The sequence below is a fragment of the Ovis canadensis genome, chromosome 7 (assembly GCF_042477335.2).
Source record: "Ovis canadensis isolate MfBH-ARS-UI-01 breed Bighorn chromosome 7, ARS-UI_OviCan_v2, whole genome shotgun sequence".
In the NCBI taxonomy this organism is placed as follows: domain Eukaryota; kingdom Metazoa; phylum Chordata; class Mammalia; order Artiodactyla; family Bovidae; genus Ovis; species Ovis canadensis.
Genome location: NC_091251.1, coordinates 33,077,500 through 33,100,720, shown reverse-complemented (window position 1 = coordinate 33,100,720; position 23,221 = coordinate 33,077,500). Strand labels below are relative to the sequence as shown.

Sequence of the window (23,221 nt, the reverse complement as noted above, 5' to 3'; positions counted from 1 at the left end):
CCCTCACTCCCATCCTAAAGCTTCCCCTCTCGGCTTAGCTCAAACTTGCTCAGAAAGGCTTTCATAAACAGTGCAAGTCTGAAAACTCCCGTAAACTCGGGCGCTCTCCCCGCCCCTCCAGGCCTGGGGGCTTCAGGAGGCTCCGGGCTGCCTGCCAGCCCCAGGCTGTCCCCAGACTTAGGGGCGGGGGGTGAGGGGGCGGTGCTTTTACCCTCTCCTTCCTGCTCGATCTCCGGCCCGGAGTTTTCCACAGGCCCCAGCCTCCCAGGCTCCCCACCCTGCTCTCCTTTAACCCTTTCTTGCGAGGGAAGGAGGGGCGCGGCTCTCGGTTCTCCTGGGAGGCCTAGGAGGCGGCAGGGCTGGCCGGAGGAACGGAGAGAAAGGCCGGGTGCCGGAAACCAAGCCCCCTCTCCCCCACCGGGGTGCCCTTCCTTCCTCTCCCTCCCCCTGGGGAAAGGGGAATGTGGAAGGAAATTAACTTTGACCCCCGGATTCTGGCTCTGAGCCCGAGACTTGAGTGGAAGGCAGAGGTTTTCAGGACCCCCGCCCCCGCCCGTCCCTCTCCCCCTTCCCCCGCCCCGCCGCCTCCCTCCGCGCCCCTTTAAGCTGCCGGGCAGACACAGTTAAAGTTCATCCTGGAGGGGCTGGCGCGGCGGTGAAGCGGGGGAGGGTGGGGGCGGAGGGAAGGGCGGCGGGAGCCCGATCGGTCCCACCCCCGTTGCAACCCCTGGCAGGAAGAGATTGTCGCGGGAGCCGCCGCCGAAAGGCTCGGAGCTCCGGGGGAAGGGCGCCCGAGCCGCGGCGGGTGGGTGCGCGAGCCGGGGGTGGGGTGTGTGTGTCGGGGGGACCCAGGCCGAGGCGGGGGCGCGCCGCCCGGAGGAGGGGGCGTGGCCTAGGCGCCTCCGGCCGGGGTACGCCGGTGACACTGTCGGCTCCCTTCTTCCAGGGGCGGGCGGGGCAGCCATGCTCCTGTCCGGGGGCGACCCTCCGGCGCAGGAATGGTTCATGGTGCAGACCAAGTCGAAGCCCCGGGTGCAGCGGCAGCGGCAGCAAGTGCAGCGCATCTTCAGGGTCAAGCTGAACGCTTTCCAGAGCCGCCCGGACACCCCCTACTTCTGGCTGCAGCTCGAGGGACCCAGGGAGAACATGGGCAAAGCCAAGGTAAACAGCGTCTGGCTTCTTATCACTTCCAGCCAGACCTTTCTCCCGCCCTTCGCGCCCCTTCCCTCCCCCTCCCCCCCCCCCCACTCGGGGAGGGAAGGGTCCCCAGAGGCCCCCCGACCTGGACTGGGCAGTATGGCGGGCAGGTACTGGGCCATTCCCTGCCGCTCCACTTCTGCAGCTTTGGGTCCTTCCCTCTGGTTCCTTCTTTCTTTTCTGCCCCACCCCTCTCTTGCGTGTCACTTCAGTCCCTCAAGTGTGTTGAGAAAGGCTCTGCGTTGTGTGTCCCCCCAGGAGCCTTCTCTGGCCAGGGGCCCGCATTTACAGCCTGTTCCTCCATCGGGGGAGCAACTTAAGGTCTGGTATTTCTGTGGTCTGTGCAGCGTATCTCTTTGTTCTCCACCCAGAGGCTGGAAGGCCCAGGTCTTTCTGCCTTCATGTAAGTCTCCTTAAATCCTGGGCTGCGTCTGGCAGCCTGAGCGCTGGGACTGGAGGGGCCATTAGAAACTCCTAGAGAAATGCTGGCATTTTACAGATGAGGTACTGGGGACTGGAGAGCGTCAGGGGATACTTAGGGTTGGGAAGGTGGGGGTGGCAGGGGCTCTGGGCTCAGCGCCCCACACTCTTGATGCCCTAGGCGGCCTCTTGCAGGGGCTCAGGGGCAGGGGTGCAGCTGCTCTGGAAGGTAGCAGGCTTTGGGGATGGGTGGGAATCCTCTGGGAGGAGGGCTGTGGGCTTCAGATGAAAGGGCCTGCTGTGTGGGGCTGGATGCTGGGCAGGCCAGGTCACCGTGTGCCTCTCTCGCGTTTGCTCTAGCTTCTCTCACCCGCTTCTCCTCCACTTGGGCCTCTCAGGTTCCCTCTGATCCCCAGTCATGGTCAAGGTCTCCCTCTTCCCCCAGATTCCCTTATCTTATCTTCTCCTGGTAGGAATACTACAGCCTCCCTCAGTCCCAGACCACCCTTCTCCCCCATGCACCCCACCCCACCCCAACACACTCCCCTTCCCCAGCTAGGTCTCTACCAGTATCCTAATTGGTCAAGGCCATGGGTGGGGGAGGCCCAGAACACGCTGGCCAGTGGACAGGCAGGCTAGAAAGTTCCTGCCTCAGCCCCTCCGCTGAGCTGCTTCGTCAGCAGTTTGTCCAGTTCTGACAGAGGTGCTGGGGGAGGGGAGGGGTGCCTGCCCACATAGCAGATGTGCAGGAGCCCTGGAGATGCAGGCTTTTCAGTAGCTGGGATAGGCGGGTTAGCCCGAGGAGCCTTCGGGTTCTTTGGGGGTCTTAATCTTTTTGTTAATTTGAAAGACACCCGCTCACCCTTTTGTGAAACTGGGGGTGTCTAGCTCCCCTGACCCCTACTTACATCCTTCATCAGCTTCTCCAGCCTCAGCTACTCCTCCTCCCACCGCTGCCTCAGGGTCCCTGGGGCCACTGACTTTCCCTCACACCCCAGGCCCTGCTAGTGCAGCCAGTGGCTTTCTCCAATCCCCCTCATCCCTCCCCATCCTTTCACCTCTTTCCCACCCGTTTTCTTCTGGAGAAAAGCACAGTTTAAGATGGAAACAGCATGAGGGGTTTTGGGTAACTCCCTGCCTTATTGTAAAGAATGAGCAGAAAGAAGAGATGAGTAGAGCTTTGGAGCGGGAGGGCAGGGAACGTGGGGAGGGTGAGGTTTTGTTCTAGAAGTAGGAGATCTGGGCTCAATTTGCTGTCACCAAGTTAACTGCTGGGACAGATGGGTGTGGTGGAAAGAGCTGGAGATTGGGGTTTGCTACCTTCTAACTGGCTGACCTGGGTCAAATCACTGACCTTCTCTTGAGCTTATTTCCTCATCTAGAAAACAATGTAGTAATACTCACTTCATAGAAGAGTTGGTAAGAGTCAGCTGAAATAATGCATGCTGACTTTTGCCAGTGTGGAGAGTTATAGGGTAGAGATGTCAGTAAGTGTTGTGGTTAACAAGCTGTGTAACTTTGAATGAGTTCTTTTCCCTCTCTGCGTCTGTCTCCTTGTTTGTGAAGTGAGAGGCTTGGATGAAATGCTTTCTAAGGTTCAGCGATCTGATGCAGGAAAATTTCCCATGTATAAGGATGTCTTGAGCAGCTGATTAGTAGCTCAGCGGTAAAGAATGTGCTTGCAATTTGGAAGACCTGGGTTCAGTCCCTGGGTTGGGAAGATCCCCTGGAGGAGGAAATGGCAATCCACCCAAGTATTCTTGCCTGGAAAATTCCATGGACAGAGGAACCTGGCGGGTTACAGTCCACGGGGTCGCAAAGAGTTGGACATAACTGAGCACACAAGAAGAAGGAAGTCTCGGGGTTTCCATGTAGAGGTGCTGTGGCTGACCCCCATCCCAGCTGTAAGGACACAGAACCATGCACCTTGATAGTGAGTTGATATACACAGCCAGCTGGCAGAGAGAGCTCAGTGAGACTGAAGCTTGTGGCATGGAGAAGGGGTGATAGATGTCCTGTCTGTGAGGGAAGAAGGGGTCAAGAAGGGTACGGGCTTCTTTGGAGAAGAGCTCAGGTGTGTTTTTCTATTATATGCACTGGTTTTCTAGGAAATCTCTGTAGAACTCGAAAGTACCTTGAAGTAGTTTTCTTGTGGTGGGATTTAAAAAATAATGAAGGCATTGCTGGAAATCACATTCCTAGGCAGCAAAAACAAGCCCTGGGGAGGCGTGACCTTTCTGAGGGGAAATCAGCAAGTAGAAAGGAGAGTTTTTAGTTAATGATCAGAGTCTCTCAGAGATAAGCCCTGCCCAGCTTTTCTGTCCTCCTTGACAACGGTGTGAAGAAGGATTGGGTGCTGAGAGGACAGGTGACAGTTCGATTCTACTCTTTTTTGGAGATGATGGAACAAGGTGAGGGGGAGCTCGAGATTGAGATGGGGAGCCGTGGGACAGGGTGTGGTTTGCTGACTCTGGGCTTGGCTCTCAGGTGCAAGTTGGCCTGTTCCTGCCCCACACGGACTGTGAGCAGTACCATGAAAGCTGGTAGTGGCCAGGGGTGTGCTGAAACTGGCTCCTGCTGACCTGTTGTTGAAAAGTCTTGAAGTTTTTGAGTCGGCGGAGTCCTATTCGTAGTTTGAAATCAGCCAGGATGGGAGTAGTTACACCGCAGAAATTAGAAAATGCTACAGATCAGGACCGCCCTTCCCACAACTGGCTCCCCACAACTTACCAGCACACATAATTGTGTTGTGAGCACCTGAGCCTTCTCCTTTCATTATTTGTTTTCATTTATTTTTTTTAAAAAGATGCTTGCGCATTTATTTCTCTCTCTTCCTCTCGAGCTTCCCTCCCACGTCCTTCCCATTCAACCCTTCTGGGTCATCACAGAGCACAGAGCTAAGCTCCCTGTGCAGGACAGTAACTTCCCACTAGCTATCTATTTTACGCATGGTAGTGTTTATATGTCAATGTACTCTCTCAATTCCTCCCACCCTGCATACGTGTAGCTGATTCATGTTGTTGTACAGCAGCAATGACATTGTAAAGCAGTTATGCTCCAATTTTAAAAAGATGCTTATTTACATTTAGTTTTATTTAGTTTTTGGCTTTGCGGCACGTGGGATCTTAGTTCCCTGGCCAGGGATCGAACCCGTGCCTCCTGTAAAGGAAGCAAGGATTCTTAACCACTGAACTGCCAGGAAGTCCCTCCTTTATCTTGAACTTAATTTTTCTTTATCAAAGTAATACATAATTTAAAAGGCCAGTAATTTTTTTTAAAATCCACAGTATAATGCAGTGATTCCCTGCCTTGTCCTGCCAACTCCCTCTTCTGTGCTCTTTCTTGTAGAAAATATCTGTTCTGGAATTTATACATCTCTACATTCCTAAAAAATATGTAGATCCTGTATCTTTCAATTAATTTTAGATACCTTTTTACTTCCTATTATTATAGGTGAGGACTTTCCTGATAGCTCAGTTGGTAAAGAATCCGCCTGCAATGCAGAGACCCTGGTTCAATTTCTGGGTGGGGAAGATCCCCTGGAGAAGATCCCCTGGCTACCCATTCCAGGATTCTTAAGCCTTCCCTGGTGGCTCAGAGGTTAAAAGTGTCTGCCTGCAATGCGGGAGACCTGGGTTCGATCCCTGGGTTGGGAAGATCCCCTGGAGAGGGAAATGGCACCCCACTCTAGTACTCTTGCCTGGAGAATCCCGTGGACGGAGGAGCCTGGTGGGCTACAGTCCACGGGGTCCCAAAGAGTCAGACACGACCGAGTGACTTCACTTTCACTTTCCAGTATTCTTGGGCTTCCCTTGTGGCTCAGTTGGTAAAAAAATCTGCTTACAATGCAAGAGACCTGGGTTCGATCCCTGAGTTGGGAAGATCCCCTGGAGAAGGGAAAGGCTACCCACCCCAGTATTCTGGCCTGGAGAATGCCATGGACTGTATAGTCCATGGATCGCAAAGAGTCAGACACGACTGAGCGACTTTCACTTTCATTATAGGTGAGGATTTAGGTCCTTTATATTGCCATCCCTTTTGTCTTCCCAATATAACTATATTTCATTTTCTGTTAAATCTGTATTTATTATTCACAACATTGTGCCCACGCAAATATCACTCACATCTAAACATTGAAGTGTACTATGATTGGGTTTTCTGTCTTACTTTTCAATTTTTTCTGAGGTAAAGAGCTCACACCGTACCTGTTTGTTTGTTTTCCTTTGAACCCATTGCTAATTCTTATAACTTTCAGTAGCTGCTCACGACAGTTTTCTGCAAGAATAAGGCTTTGATTTCAAGGTGGCCTGTTACAGATTTTTTCCTGGGGGCACCCTTCTTTCTGTCTGGTCAGGCTTGCGTGGCTATCATCCTGAGACTCCTGTTTGCTGTCATTCTTGGCATCCTTTTGCTGTTTGTTAAACACCTTGTTTCCTGAACGCTGTGTCTTTGTCTTGGGTTGGCGAAGCACGTCTGTCAGTAGCGTCATTAAGTTAGAAAGATGGTGCTGTGCTAAAGATCATGCTGATAACTGAGGTCAGCCTTCCTGTTTCTGGAATTCCACTCTTCAGCCTGAACTAGTTGCCCTCTATGCCTCCCAGAACAATGCTTGAACATAGTAGATGCTCAGTAGTGATTTCTTGAATGGATGAATACATTCTGAACTTTCTCTCCACAATCATTCTGGAGATTGTCTTTGCTTTTTTTCTGAGTTAGGTCTCCTTTCTTGGTTTTTCCTTTCTTGATTTGCTGGAAAATACTCTTCAGGAACTTCCTGAGAAAGGCTTTAGAGGAGGTAGATTCTTGGGGTTGCATATCTGAGTATCTCCATTGAATAGCTGAAGGTCACTTGATTGACAGTTTGGCTGGTATCGAATTATACATGGAAGACTATTTTCCTTCAGAAGTGAGAAGGCATTAATCTATTGACTTCTTGCTTTGGGGACATCTGAAGCTATTCTTGGTCCCTGGTCCTTTGATGTGAAGTGTGTTTTTCTCTCTGGAAGTTTGTAGTTTCCCCCACTCTTCTAAGATGCCCCAGGGAGACCCTTTTGTGTGGGCATCGGACTTCATCCATTGTTGGTTACTATGGCTGAATCTCTGAATGAGAAGAATGAGTTTCTCTGCACTCAGTGCTCACTGTAGACCTCACTGTTGGCCTTCTTCTCTTCCTCCATGATTTTGTATGCTACCCACACTCTCAAGTACACTGATCAGCTTCTGCAGAACAAACTTCAGTGGGTTGGGTGGTACTTGCTCAGCCTTTGTGTAGTGGGGTCGGTAGGCTCCCAGATCTAACTGCTCCTCAAACAACTTTATCTTAGTCCACCTTTTATTTAATTTTTTTTTTAATGTACTTGGCTGCACTGGTTCTTAGTTGCAGCTTGTGGGATCATCAGTCTTTAGTTGTGGTACGTGAACTCTTAGTTGAAGCATGTGGGCTCTAGTTCCCTGACCAGGAATTAAACCCGGGCCCCCTGCATTGGGAGCATGGAGTCTTAGTCACTAGACCACTAAATCCACTTTTTAAAAAATGTTCTCCTTCACTCCTAATTCTGGAGTTTTTTGGGTGCTCCTTCAGTCGTAATTCTGGAGTTTTTTGGTGCTGCCATTTTTTTTTTAACTTTTTGAGTATTCTGCAGTGTAATTTGGTGTGCTTCTGGAAAGCAGACAATGAATGGTAACTGACTTATGAGAAAGAAGAATCCTAAGTCAGGACTGATAAAGTATACAGCAGTAGTAAGCTGTCTGGTGGTATTATTTTTATTTAACTTACACATTGACCGATGACTCACAGGACACAGGGCAATATATTTTAACAAATACACAAGGTTTTTCTGTGTGTACTTCATTCCTGCGTCTTCTCTACTTCTCCTCTTGGAGAAAAAGGTCTGGGTAGGCGTAAAGCAGGAAATCTGCTCCTGATTTTTCTGGATGTAAAGGTCTGGGTGGGCTTAAAGCAGGAAATTTTCTCCAGATATTTTCTGGATGTGAACGCCTTTTTCCTTATCTTTTTTTTCTCTAATGTGCCATTGGCTTCCTTAGTGGCTCTGTGGTAAAGAATCCGCCTGCCACTGCAAGAGATGCAAGAGCCTCGGGTTCTCTCCCTGGGTCAGGGAGCTCCCCTGGAGTAGGAAATCACAACCCATTCTAGTATTCTTGCCTGGAAAATTCCGTGAACAGAAGAGCCTGATGGGCTACAGTCCATGGGGTCGCAAAGCGTTGGACACGACTGAATGACTGAGAACACACACTCATATAGACAGCATCATGGTTAAGACCTCAGACTTTGGAGTCAGAGTGCCTGAGTGTCCCAGCCTCTGTCTGTGTGACCTCAGACATCTGTCCTTTCTTGCTCACCTTAAATGGGAAGGATGGTAATTTCCATATAGGTCTGAGAGAGGAATCAACGAGTTAATGTATGTAAAGAGCCTGGCACCTAGCAAGGACTCAATAAATATCAGTTCAGGTTTATTATTTTGAAAGTCACCTCATTTCCAATATACATTTACATTTTCTTTCTTTCTTTACTGGCTGTGCTGTGGGCAGGCTGTTCTCTAGTTGCGGCGAGGGGGGGCTGATCTCTGTCTGCAGTGCGTGGGCTTCCCGTTGCAGCCGCTTCTCTGCTCTTGTTCGCACGGGCTCTGGGTGTGCCAGCTTCAGTAGTTTTGCGGTTCCTGGTCTCTAGGCCACCAGCTCAGTAGGTGTGGCACATGGGCTTAGCTGATCCGTGGCACGTGGGATCTTCCCATGACCTGGGCCAGGTGGAAGAGGTAAGCTCAGACCTGAGCAACCTCGCTCACCCACCACCTGGCAAGGGTGAATCTGACCAGGTGGAATAACTCTTATAGGTCTGAATACCGTGATCCCCATGTGGTCTTTGGGATGGCTGTAGGAGATCCAAAATGGAGCCTTTGTTCCTTATGGATCTGTCAGGGGAAGGCAGGAAGAGGGGTGACTGTCACTGACACAGGGGTGAGGAGGTGCTTGAGGATGAATGCCGTCATCAGGGTTGGCCGATTAAGAGGCAATTCCCATGGTTCCTTGGAGCCCATGGGGTCATGCTGGTGGAACTCAATCAGAGAGTAGAAGAACCCAACCTCTTCCATCCCAACGGAATGGGAGACTCTAAAGGCTGAGTGTGTGAGCCCTGGAAACATGAGGGCCTGGTGCCCAGATAGCCAGAGGCCTCCCTTCCGGCTCAACCATTGTATATATCTGTGGGGATCCCTTGGATACCAGACCAGGGACTTATCTTCTCCTCTGTCCCCTCTGGGCAACAGTTACCATGGTTACAGTTACAGGTTGTGCCAGAGACCTTCTGCAGGGGGATTAACCAGAATCTCACAGGATTACCCCGTAGTCACTGTGTAGTCAACCCGCGGAGGTGGGAAGAGCTCTGGTTTCAGAGTCAGACAGATGGCAGCTGTGGTCTTCACCCAGTCACCCACTGACTGTGTGTCCCTGGGTCAGCGATATGGCCTTTCTGAGCCTGAAAAATGGGAGGAGACTGTACCAGGCTCAAGCTAAGCACTTCCTTTGTATTAACTCACTGAAACTTCATGATAGCCTAATGAGGGGGAAACCATTATCCCCATTTTACAGATGAGGAAACCGAGGCACAGGGAGAGTTAATAGCTTGGAGGGTCCTCAGTAATGTGCCCTCTCCTCCCCTCAGCTAGTTCCCAATTCTAGAATGCCAGGGTAGGCCTGGCCCTTGGGAGTGTCTCGTTTAATCCAGTTTTTACAGGTGAGGAGACAGAGCCTCTGAGAAGGTGATAAATTTTTCACAGTACCCCTAACGTATTGAGGTCAGGTTGGAACTAGAACCAGAACCCTTGACTCCAAGCCCAGGTACTCCTCTCCCGCATCTGTCAAAGCTCCCAGGAAAGAGATGAGAGTGTGAGGAGGCAGGACCAAGGAGAGAGGGCTGGGTCCTGGGCAGGGGTTGGGGCGGGGGGAATGGGTCATTTGGTGCACGTGCTTAGTGAGGGGAGTGAGCCCCAGGGACGGCCCCTAACAGCTGGCTTCCTTTGTGTTCTCCCCACCGGCTGCAGGAGTATCTGAAGGGCCTGTGCAGCCCGGAGCTATGGAAGGAGGTCCGCTACCCGGCGGCTCTGCACTGCGCCTTCCTTGGGGCCCAGGGCCTCTTCCTGGACTGCCTGTGCTGGAGCACCCTGGCCTACCTGGTGCCCGGCCCCCCGGGCTCCCTGATGGTGGGCGGGCTGACCGAGTCTTTCATCATGACCCAGAACTGGCTGGAGGAGCTGGTGGGGCGGCTGCGCTGGGGCCCGGCCCCTTTGCTCACTCCCCGTGGCATCTGGGAAGCTGAGGTGACCCGGGCCTTTGGGGCCCTGGTCTGGATCCGTGGTGACCAGTATGCTGGGGACCTGCTGCAGCTGCCCCCGGCGGTCCAGGAGCTGCTGCTGAGCCTGGTGCGGGATGCCGCTGGCAAGGAGGACATCATCCAGTGGCTCAGCCGCATCGGCACCTCCGACTCCCGCTCAGATCCTGAGCTCCTGATCTGTCCAACCCACCAGCAAAAGGAAGGTCCAACCATGGTGGCCGTGGGAGACGGTCCTGGCCCCTTTGTGGAGATGGGGAGCCCAGAAAATTCAAAGAGATTAACCAGCCTGGGAGCCACAGGGGCCGTAATCTCGGGTACCCCAGGCCCAAACACCCAGCAGGAGACAGCAAACCAGCTGGTCCGGTAAGTTCTGATGAATCAGTTTGGTTTCTCTCCTGTTTCTGTGCCCCAACCCCAGGGAAAGAGTTTGGGACCTAACTCACCTTCCCACCTTTCCAACAAACTCGGGTTTCCTCCAGGGTCACATCCAACAACCAAGGTGGTGTGGACTGTTCTCGCGAGGAAGGGTCAGTGCAAGCCAGCAGCAGCCAGGACCCCGTGGATCACACCCAAGCCTCGTCTCAGCAGAGGCAGGTCCGGAGAGGGGAAGACAAGCTCCCGCTCCAGCCTCCAGTATCAGCCCTGAGTGTGTGCTCACCCTGGAAGGCCTGGACCCCAGGGCCAACCTTTGCACCCATGTGGCCAGGGGCTATTGCTGCTACCTTCTGGAGGATCAATGAACTGCATTCTCTTCACCTGGCCTGGCTCCTGTCCCAGGCATGCTTCAGTTTCCCTTTCTGGCAGAGGCCACTGGGCCCCATTCAGTTCAAGCTGCCAGGGCAGAATCCTTTGCCCTTAAATCTGGGATGGAAACAGAAGGAGCTGGTTCCTCTGCCCAGTGTGGAAAGCCCAGACTGTACACCAGACGGCGGACCGGGAGGAGAGGCAGCCCTACAGAACTGCCCAGGGCCAGAGACCCCCAAAAAAGTCGTGAGTTTACTGGTGGTCTCAGGAGGCTCAGGGGTAAAGGACAAGTCTATCCCAGGACTTCCACAGATAGGGCCACCTTTGACCTCTACACCGCAGCTCCAAGCCAGAAGTGAGCTGGGGGATCAAGGAAGTGTGCAGTGGGATTGTAAGGGGCCAGAAGAGGGGCCCGATGCAGCACCACCCACTGGGCAAGGGGTGCCTGCTGCTCAAGGGGGACTGACAGCTCCGTTGGGACCTGACTCGAAGACAGTGCCTGAAACTCTCAAAGTGCCCATGGCTGCCGCAATGCCCACAGCTCAAACCCCACCCACAAGTCCAGCGCTGCCTGCAGCCCCCAAAGTGCCTGAAACCCAGATGATGGCGGCAGCCCATGAAGAACGTGCAGCCTCCGAAGTGCCTTCAGTTCCAACAAAGCCGGCAGCTCAAGTGGTGCCCACAGCACAAAAGGCCGCAGCTCCCCATACTCCCGCAGCTCAGAAAAGACAGGCGGCCAAAGCATCGCCTACAGGTCCCCAGACACCCAGAGCCCAGCCTGGGCCTGCCCCTAAAACCGGACCTACAGCTCCCAAAGCCCCTGCCGCCCCCCAAACTTCCAGAACTCCGAAAATGCCGGCGGCTCAGAAGGCGCCCGCAGGTCCGGGGTCCACCCTGGATCCAGGCAAACTCGTGAGTGAGGGCCAGCCTCCGTCAAGGGGCAGTGCTTCCTTCCTGAAGGGCCAGGGGCAGCCTGGAAGTCAGGGGCCACAGTGCAGTGGCGCCTTGGCTCCCAGTAGCAAGCGCCAGCCTCAGGTGGAGGGGCTCCTGGGGGCTGGGGAGGGGACCCCAAGGCAGCCGACTCGCCACCCACAGGCAAGCAACACAGTGACCAGCTTCCAGAGGTACCACGAGGCCCTGAATACACCCTTCGAGCTGGACCTGTCAGAAGAACCTGGGAACCCAGAGTTGCGGCGGGTGGTCATTGATGGCAGCAGCGTCGCCATGGTGTGAGTAGCCATGGGCCTGGGGTGGACTGGGACTGCCGGGGAGCTCAGGCACGGTGTCCCCAGGGCTTCCTTTCTCGATCTCTGTGTATGGGTGCCATGGGGTTCAAGTGGGGGAAAGAGGGGAGGAACAGGCACATGTTGAGCAGCTATCGGGCGCTGGGCGGTGCTCGCGGAATCGCCATAGCAGCGTTCGCAGGTGGATTTCTGTTCTCCTCCCTTGATAGAGGCAGAAACAGGCTCAGAGAAGTGATGGATCTTGCCCAAGCTCCCAGAGCCAGTAAGGGGCCCCGCCGGCCTTTGGGTTCAGCTCTGCCCAGGCCCACAATCTTTCCCTTTCAGCCTGCCTCATATAGCAGGGGGCCTGTAAACCCCAGTTTTCAAATGTCCAGCCCAGCCCTTAAGGCCCAGCACCGGTCTCAGTGAGGATTTTCCTCACTGTGCCAACCTGTAGCGATCAGCTCCCTGCACAGCACTTCCTGCTGTATATATATGTCAGCATAAGTACGTGCAAGGTGTCTTCATTTGCCCGCGTGGTGGAATCTGTGCTGAGAACATTGCCAGCACACGATCGTGGTCAGCAAATGTTTGTTTGCTTCCAGCCCTAAACTGAGCTCTTTAGTTGTAGAGGCTGCCCTCTTCCTTTTGCCCTGGAGGCCCCTACACACGCGCACACACACGCACACACACGCACACACAGAGCAGGTGAGTGGACCCGGCAGGTGCTCACTATTTGATGAGGGAGGGGAGGGAGAAGGCACGGTTGGTGCTGATGCTGGTGCCCTGGCATTTCTGATGCCCTGTGCTGTCCTGGGCTGGTTCTGAGGGAGGGGTGGAGAGGCAGGGCCATTCCTAGGGCAGAAAATTGCTCCCTCCCTGGTCCCCCTAACCCCTAACCCCACCTCCAGGCACGGTCTCCAGCACTTCTTCTCCTGCCGGGGCATTGCCATGGCAGTGCAGTATTTCTGGAACCGAGGACACCGAGAGGTCACGGTGTTTATACCCACCTGGCAGCTGAAGAAGAACCGGAGGGTGAGAGGTGAGCTGTGCCTGCCCCCCGGCCCCTCCAGTGTCACCACGCCTTCCTTTTCCTTGTCTTTCTGTTCCCATCTTAGCCTTTTCCTGTTAGCGCTTCCTCTGACCATCACTGTCTTCTGCCTTTCATTTCCAGAGAGCCACTTTCTGACAAAGCTACACTCCCTCAAGATGCTTTCAATCACCCCCTCCCAGCTCGAGAACGGCAAGAAGATCACCACCTACGACTACAGGTGTGTGGCTTTGCAGGCCTTCTCTCGTGGGGCCCCGGGCTTGGGCTGCACTGATGTGTGAGGCAGAGTCTTGCTTCATCTGCTCTGGGGAGATGGAGGTGAACATGTCAGAGGGTCTTGTCAGAGAGGGAAGTGTGGTGCATTGACCCTCTGTAGGCAGAGGTAGGAACACAGAGGAAAGGGCTCCAAGATGGTTCTATTCAAGCCCAGGGACTGCTCCTGAATTTGGGACTCTGCAATCCCATTTCTCTGAGTTAATAGGCTTTCCTCCCCCATCAACTGTGGGCTGAAACCCTCTACTGTCTTTGGATGGCACTAGCCCATCCTGGTGACTCCTGGTGCTTCAAGCAAGCTGCTTCCCCCAGAAGCTGATTTGGGTGCCAGTTTGGGTTGAAGCTCAGGTTTTCTCAAGGAATTGCTGCAGTCTTTTCCTCCCACTGCCTTGTCTCTGGGAGGAGGTGTGTGTGTGGCTGGAGCCCTGGCTCTGAAAATGGAGCCCGACTGCCCCTGCCGCCTAGCTAAAGGCTGAATGACTCCCTATCTGTCAATCCTCAGCACACACTCAGCATGACTGCTGGTCCAGTGTGCACAGGGGATGCTGTGATGCTGCCTCTGCTGGGGGCAGAGAAGGCCCTCCCAGCTCACTGGCCCTGGGCTGGAGTTGATGCCTAGCAGGCACAGGTCTTAGCTTCACTTAGACACCTCCCATGCCAGGCAGGGAGAAGTTTGGTTCCTCCCTAAGATATGGTATCCACTCAGCCTTCAGGTTTGGGTAGGGCAGCTCAAGCATCCTTCCTTCAATAGCATAGACCCTAAGCATGCAGCTTAGACCCTGTATAAGGTCTTTAAAGTGAAAGTGAAAGTGAAATCGCTCAGTTGTGCCCAACTTTTTGGGACCCCATGGACAGTAGCCTGCACCAAGCTCCTCCGTCCATGGGATTTTCCAGGCAAGAGTCCTGGAGTGGGTTGCCATTTCCTTCTCCAGGGAATCTTCCTGACCCAGGGATCGAACCCAGTTCTCCCACATTGTAGGCAGACGCTTTACCTTCTGAGCCACCAGGGAAGACTCTAAAGTGTTAGTTTAGCTGCTCAGTTTTGTCTGACTCTGTGATCCCATGGTCTGTCCATGGGGTAAGAATTCTGGAGTGGGTAGCTATTCCCTTTTCCAGGGGATCTTCCCAACCCAGGGATCGAACCCAGGTCTCCTGCATTGCACACAGATTCTGCTGCTATTGCTATGTCGCTTCAGTCGTGTCCGACTCTGTGCGACCCTGTAGACGGCAGCCCACCAGGCTCCCCCATCCCTGGGAGTCTCCAGGCAAGAACACTGGAGTGGGTTGCCATTTCCTTCTCCAATGCAGGAAAGTAAAAAGTGAAAGTGAAGTCGCTCAGTCATGTCCAACTTTTAGCGACTCCATGGACTGCAGCCTACCAGGCTCCTCCGTCCATGAGATTTTCCAGGCAAGAGTACTGGAGTGGGGTGCATTCTAGTGCGGCCTGGGTTTGAGGGAAGACAGCTTTTCTGTGGGGCTTCCCAGGTGGCGCTAGTGGTAAAGAACCTGCCTGCCAATGCAGGAGACTTAAGAGATACGGGTTTGATCCCTGGTTCGGGAAGATCCCCTGGAGGAGAGCATGGCAATCCACTTCCAGTATTCTTGCCATGGGAGATCCCATGGACAGAGGAACCTGGCTGGCCCCAGTCCATAGGGTTGCACAGTATCGGACAAGACAAGCGACTTAGCGGCTGCAGAAGGGCCCTCTGCTGGGCACTTGTGGAATTGCATGGTCGGGGCTGCTGGAATTGCTCACTGCCGCAAAAGCTGAGAAGTAGGTAGCCTTTGCTTTCTTTCCTGGTCACAGCCCTCTTTCAAGGAGAAGTGATCCTTGGAAAAATGGATTTGTTTACTCAGGTAGGTGTGTGGCTTGGCATGTACATGAATGTTGTCAATTGGTGAAGAATAATCATGGAGTATTGGATATTGATATCTGCTGTGTAGCAGGCACTGAGCTAGACACTTAAGCGTATTGTCCCATTCAGTTTAATTCTCACAGCAGTCAAGGGTAGGTATCTTATGTTTGATCGACAGGTATGGAAACCGAAGCAATAAAGAGGTATGTGTGGATGTGGATAAGGCATGGGTTTCTGTGTGTGCGTCTCAGCATGTGTATGGAATGCCTATGTGTAAAATAGGGGGCTTTGTTTGCATAGACAGTTGGGGGATGTGCATCCAGGTTGCCTTTCCGGGGGCTCGTGCTCCTCCAGCTAGCTGCAGAGACGAGGATGGGCTCTCAAGCCCTGGCTCCCTGACTATCAAGGGTGGTGTTTTTGTCCTACAAAAACAACAAGTTCAGTTTCTCAGAGGACTGGGGAGGTGAGAGGCTGGGTACTGGGTCCATAGTGACCCCCCCCTCCCCGCAGGTTCATGGTCAAGTTGGCGGAAGAGACAGATGGCATCATCGTCACCAATGAGCAGCTCCACGTCCTGATGAATAATTCCAAGAAACTGATGGTCAAAGATCGGTGAGGCGGCTTCCATGGGATTGGGCTGTTCCTCCCCCGTGGGTGCCAGGCAGCCCCTGGCAGGGGAGGGTTGGAGGCAAGGAGAGGGGCGTTGGAGCAGTGCTCACCAGCCCCTGCTGGGAAGATGTATTGGTCTCTGCTCCAGCTGGCAACAGGGTGTGGATGGGTCAAGGGCTCCGCAGTGACCTTTCTTCCTCTGTCCCGGGCCCAGCCTGCTGCCCTTCACCTTTGCGGGGAATCTCTTCATGGTGCCCGATGACCCCCTGGGCCGTGATGGCCCCACCCTGGATGAGTTTCTGAAGAAGCCAAACAGGTAATGGGCTGGACCTCCCCAACCCCCTGCCACCTCCCAGCTCCTCCTGGGACTTTCCGGAAGCTTCCCCTTGGTGCTAGCCAACATTTGTTTAGTGCTTAATAGTGAGCAGGGTGATTTGACTTTTTCAGGTCTTTGTACTTCCACCCACATCTGCGCATCCATAAACTAATTACAGTATGGTTTTACAGTTTCACAGTCTTGCACGCGTGCTTTAGCACTGTACGTATCCTTCCACAGCTGGCATCTGTCCCCATGTTTGATTGTTTTTCCCAGGCGCGTGCCGTGTTAGTTCCTGTGTCTGGCTTTAACGTCCATTCCCTATTCCATTGCATGAGTGCCCGACAGGTTTACGGGGTTGATGGGAGGCCGTTTGACAGTTTCTGCGTTATGCTGTGGGCACCCGTGCTGCGGTGAACCACCTCATTCTTGTCTCATTGCATGCAGAGGGTGCTATGTCTGGAGTATATACCAAGAGGAATTTTTTCCACGTGTCTTTCCCCCTTTGACCCTCACAGCTTGAGTTAGACACATGTGACCACTATCCTTGTTTTACAGATGAGGGATCTGAGACTCAAGTACTTTCCTCAGGTCACTGTGCTGGTGCCAGCAGAACTGATTTGCAGTAACTCAGTTCCTCTGGCTTCCACCCACTCGGAGCCTCCCAGTTCCCTGGGCCCAGCAGGGGACTGTGGTTAGCACCTTCTGGGTAGGGCACTGCTTCCTGTGTCAGGTCCCCCAGGCCTGTTTCCCCATTTTGAAGAAAAGTGCTGTGGCCGAGGTCTGTGTGCTGTGCCTCCTAAGCCCCTTGTCAGGCCCCCTTCCCCCTGTTGAGCTGCCCCGGCTTGCTCACCCTTGAGTCTGTTTGGAAGGACCGATCATCTAATTCTGATCAAACCATTGGCTTAAAACTGCTAGGAAATGTCACTTGGTCAATGAGGTTTTGATTAAATAAGCCTTCAAAGCCCAGATGAATATCTGACGTTGCGGTTTAGTGGATGCTGGGGCTGGAGGGAGTATCTGTGGGCAGGTCGTGCTGTGTGGGAGGCTGGCCTGGCCTCAGGGGCACTCAGCCATTTGGTTTCGCCTCAGGTGGCCTCTCAGGCAGGCTGTCCCGCACCTCCTCCATCAGACTCTTCTGCTCTGCTGTTTTGGTGTAGGTTGGACACCGACATTGGCAACTTCCTGAAGGTGTGGAAGACCCTTCCTCCCAGCTCGGCCAGCATCTCTGAGCTGAGGGACGACACGGACCCTGGCCCCCCGGAGAGTCTGCAGAATGTGGAAGAAGTCAGGGAGGAGCAGGAGGAGGAGGAGAGACAGGATGAGGAGCAGAGAGAGGAGCAGGAGATGCAGAAGCCAGCTGAGGAGGAGGAGGAGGACCTGGACTCTTCGCTGATGTCTGTGTTCAGGGCTGAGTGCCCTTCCCTCTCAGAGGAAATCCTCCGGTGCCTCAGCCTCCACGACCCCCAGGACGAGGCCCTGGACATTGATCTCCAGCCGGCGGTGGCCTCTCCCTCACTGGGCATCCCCTGGGATGGAAAGGCTCCCTGCCAGCAGGTCCTTGCCCAGCTGGCCCAGCTGACCATCCCCAGCAATTTCACCGCCCTCTCCTTCTTTATGGGGTTCACGGACTCCCACCGGGACGTCATCCCCGACTATGAAGCCCTTGTGGCGCCCTTGCACAGCCTGCTCAAGCAGAAGCCGGACTGGCGGTGGGAGCTGGACCATGAGAAGGCCTTCCTGGCCCTGAAGCGAGCCCTGGTGTCCGCCCTCTGCCTGTCAGTCCCCAACCCCCAGCTGCCCTTCCACCTGGAGGTGACGGTGAGCCAGGTGGCCCTGACGGCCGTTGTGTACCAGGAGCACTCGGGGAGGAAGCACCCTGTAGCCTATACCTCAAAACCCCTCCTCCCCGACGAGGACAGCGAGGGCCCGCAGTCAGGGGGAGACAGCCCTTACGCCGTGGCCTGGGCCCTCAAGCATTTCTCCCGCTACATTGGGGACACCCCTGTGGTCCTGGACCTTTTCTACGCCTCCCGGACCTCTGTGGACCCTGAGGCGTGGGACGGCCGCAGGGTTGCCAAAGCGTGGTTGATCAGATGGGCCCTCCTGGTACAGGACAAGGGCAAGAGAGCGCTGGAACTGACCCTTCTGCAGGGCCTGCTGGGGAAGAACCGGCTGCTGACTCCCACGGCTTGCATGCCTCGGCTTTTCCAGGTTCTGCCTCCTTTTTCCGACCTGTCCACTTTTGTCTGCATCCACATGTCGGGGTACTGCTTTTATCGGGAGGATGAGTGGTGTGCTGGCTTCGGCCTCTATGTGCTGTCTCCCACCAGCGCCCCTGTCTCCCTCTCCTTCTCCTGCTCCCCTTACACCCCGACCTACGCCCACCTGGCGGCCGTGGCCTGTGGCCTGGAGCGCTTTGGCCAGTCCCACATGCCCATTGTTTTCCTCACGCACTGCAACTGGATCTTCAGCCTCCTCTGGGAGCTCCTGCCCCTTTGGAGAGCTCGGGGCTTCCTCTCTTCCGACGGGACCCCACTACCTCACCCAAGCCTGCTCTCCTACATCATAGACCTCACCTCTGGCCTCTCATCCCTCCCGTTCATCTATCGAACCTCCTACCGGGGCTCCCTGTTTGCTGTGACGGTGGACACCCTAGCCAAGGAGGGTGCCCAGGGGGGCGATCAGTGTTGGAATTTGCCAAATGACGTGCCGGCCCCCATAGTGACCCCCCGTACCGTATGCAAGAGGCCCGACTTGCTGGCGTTGCAGCAGAGCGACAGCACCCTGGCCGATATCATGGCCAAGCTGCAGGCCGGGCAGAAGGTATCCAACTCCTCACCCTTCAGTTCTGCCTTTAGCTCCCTCAGCCTCGACAAGGAGAGTGGCCTGCTCATGTTCAAGGGAGACAAGAGGCCCAGGGTCTGGGTGGTCCCGCGGCAGCTCCGGAGGGACCTGATTTTCGCTGTGCACGATGGCCCCATGGGGGCCCACCAGAGGCCCGAGGAGACCTACAGGAAGCTGCGCTTGCTGGGGTGGTGGCCCGGGATGCAGGAGCACGTGAGGCATTACTGCAGGAGCTGCTTGTTCTGCATCCCCCGCAACCTCCTAGGCAGTGAGGTGAAGGTCATCGAGTCTCTGTGGCCCCTCAGGTCCACTGCCCCCTGGTCCAACCTGCAGATCGAGGTGGTGGGCCCGGTCACCGTCAGCGAGGAGGGCCACAAGCATGTGCTGATCGTGGCCGACCCCAACACCAGGTGGGTGGAGGCGTTCCCGCTGAAGCCTTACACGCACACGGCTGTGGCCCAGCTGCTGCTTCAGCATGTGTTCGCCAGGTGGGGCATTCCCGTGAGGCTGGAGGCTGCCCAGGGCCCCCAATTTGCCCGCCATGTCCTGGTGAGCTGTGGGCTGGCCCTGGGAGTTCATGTGGCCTCCCCGAGCAGGGACCTCCAGTTCCCTTGCCTGACGAGCTCCGGGGCCTACTGGGAATTCAAGAGGGCCCTCAAGGAGTTCATCTTTTTGCATGGCAAGAAGTGGGCGGCTTCCCTGCCCTTGCTGCACCTGGCCTTCAGGGCCTCCTCTAGCCAGGCCTCGCCCTTCCGTATCCTGACAGGGGCCGAGGAGAGGCTGACCGAGCCCCTTTGGTGGGAGATGAGCAGTGCGAACATTGAAGGGCTCAAGATGGATTTATTCCTGCTACAGCTCACGAGGGAGCTGCTGGAGCTCCACTGGAGGCTGGCCGAGAAGACAAGCGAAAAGGCCGAGAATAGGCGTTTCAAGCGTGAGAGGCAGGAGAAGGAGTGGAACGTGGGGGACCAGGTCCTCGTGCTGTCCCTCCCCAGGAATGGCAGCAGTGCCAAGTGGGTGGGTCCCTTCTATATCGGGGACCGGCTAAGCCCGTCCCTCTACAGGGTCTGGGGCTTCCCCACCCCGGAGAAGCTTGGGTGCATCTATCCCAGCAGTCTGATGAAGCCCTTTGCCAAGAGCGTCACCCCGCTGTCCTTCAAGGTCTTGGAGCAGTGAGCTGGAGCAGTGGGGGAGCCCCCCCCCCCAGGGTCCTGGGCTGCTGCTGCTAGGTCTCCCCCTGCCCCAGGCATGCTCTCACAGCCCCCCCACCCCTACCCCCGGGACTCTTCACTGTGCCTTTTGTAGAGAAGTTACTTCACAAAGCTTTGCTGAACTGCCTTGAACTGGGGACCAGCATCCCTATGAAACATCCCCAGTATGGGGTACTGGGAGGATCTGCTGAAGGCTGTCGGATGTTGGCCTCTGGCAATTCTACCTGGGGGAGCGGAGAGCTCCTTTCCCGAGGTAGGCCAAGTTCAATGTCTCCCCCTGAGTGAGAATGTACACGCACACACGCACAGCTCAGAATCTTGCTCCTGGCTGTCCTTACCATGAAATGGTGTGGCTCTGGACCTCAGAATTGAAACCACATTCCCCTGTCAAGCAGAAACCCCAGATACGGGCTCCTCCCCCGTCTGTCCATTTGGGGAACCTTTGCCCTTGAAGCCGTAACAGCTGAGACAAATCCATGCAGGCTAAGGAGAGGCACCCATCCTCGGTCTCATGGGCCGCTTTCTTAGGCCAGGCTAGGCCTGGCCATCGATCAAGGAAGGACTGGCAGTCCTAGGCCCTGAGGCTTAGAGCTGGGGTGGGAGGATGGCCAGCCAGGTGGGCGGGTCCTGCCTGTCGGCTCTGGAAGGGCAAGGGGGAGAGAGTCAGCCTACCTCATTTGACTCCAGCCAATGGAGACACTCCCTGACCCTGTCTTTAAGGACATGGACCCTGCAGGAGTCAAGGATCTCGATGCCAAGTGTGGCATCTCTACCTGAAGAGCTGCTTTGACTAGACCAAGGGGCCCAGGCCTCTGTTCTGGGTTGGCGGGGGGGGGGGGGGGGGGGTCACTGAAATGAGCAGTCTGGCACAGCGTGGTGCTGGCGTGGCTCTTCACTCCAGCCCCACCCCGAAACCCACAGCCTCCTCCTCCCACCGCCCCTGTGCGCTGCATCCCCAGACCCTACAGAGTGTGGCTGCTTGGTCTGGGTTCTCCCATCCCGCCCCAGTCCCCTCGATTTGCCTTCTGTGTAGAGACAATCCTGGCCCTCCCCTGGCACCCCCCAGCCACTCTGCAAAGATCAGTCAGTGCGTTGCCCGCAGGTGTGTGCTTTCACTCACCCTCTGAATTGCTGCTGCCGCCAACAGAGAGGGTTCGAGGTGGAGGCCAGCACTGTGTCACTCTGGCTGAGCCTCTATGTTGTTTAACTTCTCCAAAGCTGAGCCGGTCTCCTTGTCTAGCTCATGTTGCCAAAACACTTGATATCGCTAGAGCCAGAGTAGAACGTGCCATCAAGTCCAATTTGCTTGTTTTACAGCCAAAGGAAGAGGCCCAGAAAGGGGAAGTGACTTGCCCAAAGTCACACGGAGTTGGTGGCTGAGCTGGGACCAGGATTAAGCTTCTTAGTTCTCCGGTCACCGTAGATGGGGGTTCAAGTGAGAGCAGCTCTTAAAATCCTGTACCCATCTTCCATCCAACTCCCCATCTCCCAAATCTTGTAGACAAACTACTTAGGTGTTGCCCTTAAACCATTTCTAGCGGTTAATTCTGTCCAGGAAAGAACGATTGGGTGACAGCTGAGACACTGAGAGGTGAGCCGTGGGTTTTTTAGCAAATACCTCCTTCCCCCTCCTCCCGCTGCATGTCCCCCTCCTCTTCCCTTCCTCGTCCTCCCTCTGATGGTCTGCTCGACCTTGTTCTCCCTCCCCAGTGCTGTACCCCTTCCCCCGTTAACCACATTTATAATACTATACCTGTTTGTGACCTTTTTTTTTTCCATTTGATTTGTCAATAAATGGATCAAAATGGAGCTAATGTTCAAGTTTTTGTTAGTTTGTTTTAACTTTAGACTCAATTATGGGCTTTCTGGTGGCTCAGATGGTAAAGAATCCACTTGCAATGCAGGAGACCTGGGTGGAGAAGATCCCCTGGAGAAGGAAATGGCAGCCCACTCCAGTGTTCTTGCCTGGAAAATTCCACGGACAGAGGAGCCTAGCAGGCTACAGTCCATGGGGTCACCAAGAGTCGGACACAACTGAGCAGGTGGGAATGAAGATGAATGAAGGCTGGTGTAAGAATGGCATCCATGCTGAAACAACTTGGTTGTGTCGGAAACACAATAGAACTAGGTCTGAATGCTGACTCCATGGCTGCCACCTGTGTGGTCCTCTCCTGAAGTCTTGGTCTCCCCATCTGTCTAGGGCAGGCTAACAATTCCTAAATTTCAGATGGTGCAAGGATCTTATGAAATAATCCATGCAAAGAGGCTCCTGTGGTGCGGGGTATGGAGTAAGCCTTCGTCACCGGGATAGACTGCATGTTTGCGTCCCCTCAGATTTATAAGTTGAAATCTCAACCCTTAGTGGGATGGTATTAAGGTGTGGGGCTTTGAGGAGGTAATAAGGTTTAGATAAAGTAATGAGAGTGGAGCCCCCAAGATGAGATTAGTGTCCTTGTAAGAAGAGAGAGAAATTGGAGCTCTTCTCTCCACCACTTGAGGATACAATGAGCAGATGGTCATCTGCAAGTGAGGAAGTGGGCTCTTATTAGACACCTGATTTGCCAGCCCCTTGATCTTGAACGTCCGGCTTCCAGAGCTGTGAAAACTGAATTTCTGTTGTTTTTGTTATAGCAGCCACAACAGACAAAGGCAATCACACAGCTCATGTCTCTTCTTCCTGTCCTAGAACGCTGGCTGTTATTGCCCCTCAGGCTCAGAGACCTTCCTAACCCTGGCCAAGCTTCCGCACGTCAGGTGTCTGCTTCTTACTGCTCTTCTCACTTGTCCGCTCAGCACTGGTTGGGGGATGGAGGGGCCGGAAGGAGCCCTCCCTTCCTGAGAGCTCCCCAGCTCACGTGGGCACGGTCGCTTAGTGTTTATAAAGCATCTATTGTGTGCCAGGCCCTGCCTAGTGCGGAGTGGGTGGAGGCAACGGGAGTGGCATGGTCTCTGCCCCACTGCCAGGTGAGGGAGGCATTTCAACAAGCAAATACAATGCAGAGTGGTAAGGGAAGGGGCACGGCATAGGAGCCCACAGCACAGGAGCACATGATCCAGAGAGGTCTTGTCTTCCCTGACCCCCTTCACTGAAAATAATGCATGTGCTCTTAGGACAGGCCAGTAAGTG

At 54.7% G+C, this 23,221-nt stretch overlaps 1 protein-coding gene across 2 annotated transcripts; it reads left to right on the top strand.

The window, feature by feature from the left end:
- The first annotated feature begins 739 nt into the window (after positions 1–739).
- NYNRIN (NYN domain and retroviral integrase containing) lies at positions 740–21,908 on the top strand. 2 transcript variants are annotated; one of them, XM_069597680.1, is made up of 10 exons: positions 740–805; positions 947–1,161; positions 9,675–10,327; positions 10,444–11,620; positions 11,804–11,937; positions 12,843–12,973; positions 13,106–13,202; positions 15,622–15,723; positions 15,935–16,036; positions 17,197–21,908. In XM_069597680.1, exons 2-10 carry the CDS (start codon positions 964–966, stop codon positions 20,057–20,059), a joined length of 5,457 nt encoding a protein of 1,818 aa, XP_069453781.1. In that variant the 5' UTR covers positions 740–805; positions 947–963; the 3' UTR covers positions 20,060–21,908. The 2 variants fall into 2 exon arrangements, with proteins under 2 accessions (XP_069453781.1, XP_069453780.1); XM_069597679.1 differs by having other exon boundaries at positions 10,444–11,937.
- Positions 21,909–23,221: the final 1,313 nt, after the last annotated feature.